This window comes from Acanthisitta chloris, unplaced genomic scaffold (genome assembly GCF_000695815.1).
Source record: "Acanthisitta chloris isolate BGI_N310 unplaced genomic scaffold, ASM69581v1 scaffold10534, whole genome shotgun sequence".
Lineage (NCBI taxonomy): Eukaryota > Metazoa > Chordata > Aves > Passeriformes > Acanthisittidae > Acanthisitta > Acanthisitta chloris.
In genome coordinates, this window is record NW_008671034.1 from 19446 (window position 1) to 22538 (window position 3093).

The window sequence follows — 3093 nt, forward strand, 5'->3', positions numbered from 1 at the left end:
AGCAGCGATACAACTCAGTGCCAAGCACCCAGGAGCTCCACTTACCCTGGAATTTAGGGAAGGGAAAAACTCTGGGCTGGCAAACAGCAAGTTGAGTCACCTGGGGTTGCTTTGAGTTTCTTTTTCTGCCTCTGGGGGACATGTTTTGACATATCCTTCTTCAGAAATAGTCTTTTTAAAACTGATCTATAAACTGAGGGCTTGTTAGGGCAGAAAAAGCCACATGAGTCAGTAATGAGCCTTGGAAAAAGCAAGGTGTGGTCCCACCTAACAGCTGTGTGAGGCACTGACAGAGCAGCACAAACGTTCAGCGAGGAGGCTGTAAAATTCATTCAAAAAGCTGAATCTCAGCCCAGTGTGATGGGTGGGGAACAGCACAGCTACCAAGAGGCACCTGAGGAGGCTTGCACTGCTCCAGCTTTCCTTCCCTAGCACAAGCTGAAGCCCAGGAAGGTTCTATACATCCCAATCACAGTCACCAGAGCCACTGGAGAGCAAGATGTGCTATTTGAATCACAGGGAGAGAGAGGCAGAAAAACAAACAACAACAACAAAATATAAGGAGCTGATCACAAACAAATTTAGGTGAGAGATATTCACACTTTTAACCACAAAACAAGGTTTCAACCTGGTAAGACAGATGGAAAGAGTCTTAAGACAGAGCTTGACTTTTACCCACTGTCAGGAGACACATTCAGTGCTTTGCTAAACCAGTTCTACCTCACTTTGCACAGTTGACTCTGTAAACTCCATGCGTTCATGGCATGTGGATGGTGGTTTGTCCCACTGCCAAATCATACTGCCCTCTCCACATGACCTTTTGTAGGCAAAAAGGAAGGAAATAGATGGCGAGAGGAATGACAGTGAGGTATGACAGCAAAGACAGCCAAGAGGACAAAACTGAGAGAGACTCAGAGACTCAGAGAGGGGGTTAGAAAAAGAGCTCAAGACATTATGCAAAGGAAAGATCAACCTTGGAGTGGCTAACACAACTGTAGCAACACAGTGAATCACACTGCAATCCTGCAAGACTAACAAACACTAAGGGTTTGAGTAAATCCCCCCTTTTCATGTCACAGACCCTCTGCTCATCTCACAGCTGTAATTCTAACCCCCAGAATGGGGAGGAATAAAGCTCAGGAAAATTCCCACTGACCCTCACTCCTCTCCTGGGGAAGTTCCCTGTTGGAAGCTCCACACAGGATGTTTACTCCAAGCCAGCAGCACAGTGAGGCCAAAGGCTGGAGCTCCTGGGGCAGAGGCCACTGTCCCCATGCCTGGCACGTGGCACACTGCCCCACACACCATACCAGAGAAGGCTGTGCCAGATAAGGCTGCAGCTCACTCATGGCTGCACTAGATAAGGCTGGAGCACAGCCCTGGGGCTGGGGAGGGATCCCCAGGATCCCTTGATCCAGAGGGGAAACCCTCAGAGACTTCACTGCAAAGACTCACAGAGAATCTGTTTAAGGACAGACTGGAGGTGGCACTTAGTGCCATGGTCTAGGTGACATGGGCGTGTTAGGTGAGAGGTTGGACTTGATGATCTCAGAGGTCTCTTCCAATCTGATTGACTCTGTGATTGTGTGCCCTGCGAAGGGGTGGGCACAGAACTGCTGTGACCTGGAGTCATGAGCCAGAAACAGAGCAGGATGTCAGGAGAGGGGTTAAGCTGGACAAAGCAGGTGATGCTGGATGCAGGATGAATGAAACACCAGTTTGCCAGTGTGATGCTGAACTGCAGTATTTGGCCTCAAAGAGAGAATACAGGAGGTTGAGCAGGAGAGGGAATGGGAAGAGGGAAGCCCCAAGCCCATAACAAAGGACGCAACAAAAGAGGGAGGTGTCCTGATCTTAAAAACTTGAGGAGCAGCAGCTAAAAAGGATATTCACCAGCATCACTGTCCCTGGCAGGCACTCAGAGCCTGTTCTCTTTAAACATCTAAGATTTCAGCAACAAACCAAGCGTTTCCCTCTATGAAGAGTTCAGTCATCACTGTCAACATAACAACATCCACCTTTGGCATGTGTCACCTGCTCCATTCACCAGTCAAGGCCTAAACGTTCCCATTTCTCAAGCAGACAGGGTGTGAGTTCAGAACGGTCTCAGCCAAGGGGGAAGTAGATAAGGAAATACTGCAATACCTTTCCAGGAAACTCCTTGTTTACACAGTTCTCAAAGAAACAGCAACACCCTCACAGGACCTCCATGCAGCACATGTTGGCCAGAACCATCATCACCTTATTCCCACTGCAAAGACTGTTACCTGCTAATAAAGCATTCTACAGTTTTATATGAGGTTATAAAGTAATATAGCAGGTTGTTTTCTGCTTCAAGCAGCAGATGACACCCAAGCTCTGTTATCAGGCACTAAGAAAGACTCAGCAGTTCTTACTGGACTTACAGCAGGGTTTCTATAAAGCCTCTTCTCCTAGACTCTGAACAGCTGGTTCTGCAGAGCAGCACAGACTCAATTCAGCACGAAATGGCAGAGATTTTCCCAGGTTAAGGAGGGAGAGTTTAGCCCATCATGCAAAGGTCAGAAAAATGTGGAGGCAGCCTGGGAAAGGCACAGGCCCCAGTGCTCACTCACCTTCCTGCTGCACTGCATTGGCCACAGCTTTTTTCACCCGACCAGACTTCACCACAGCTGGGTCTGAGTTGGCATAATCTGCCACTGTCACTGCAGAGAGAGAGAAAAACAGGGTCAGGGGGGTTATGGATCACAGGGGAGGGGGTAGAAGGGCTAAGAGCCACGATGCCTGCAGGGCACAGTCCCCAGAGGAGCAGAGGCTCGAGCAGGAGATGCACAAGCAGGAAAATGAGCCTCAGGTGCAGGCCAGGAGCTCCCAGCAAGCCTCTGCTGGCCAGTTCAGGCCAGGAGCCTCTAGCAAGCCTCTAGACAGCCTGACAGGCTCAGGGGATCAGACCAGGTCTCAGGCTCTGCCCAGACCAGGTCTCTCACCCCTCCACCTCCACCAACCCCATTCCCCTCGCACAGCCCAACTCCAGCCCGGCCCGTCCTCCAGTCCCAGTCCCATCGTTCCCATTCCCACGGCTGAGGCCAATCCCCCCTCTCCCTGAGCTGGACA

General features: G+C 50.2%; 1 protein-coding gene across 1 annotated transcript in view; it reads right to left on the reverse strand.

The window, feature by feature from the left end:
* The window catches only part of LOC103801522 (transmembrane protein 183A-like), a gene marked incomplete at its 5' end in the record, with an annotated part of 14972 nt that extends 12288 nt beyond the window's left edge, over positions 1-2684 (reverse strand). The window contains one exon of the mRNA XM_009073937.1: positions 2595-2684. Within this exon, the coding sequence (XP_009072185.1) occupies positions 2595-2684 (90 nt within the window). The remainder of the gene's footprint in view (positions 1-2594) is intronic.
* Positions 2685-3093: the final 409 nt, after the last annotated feature.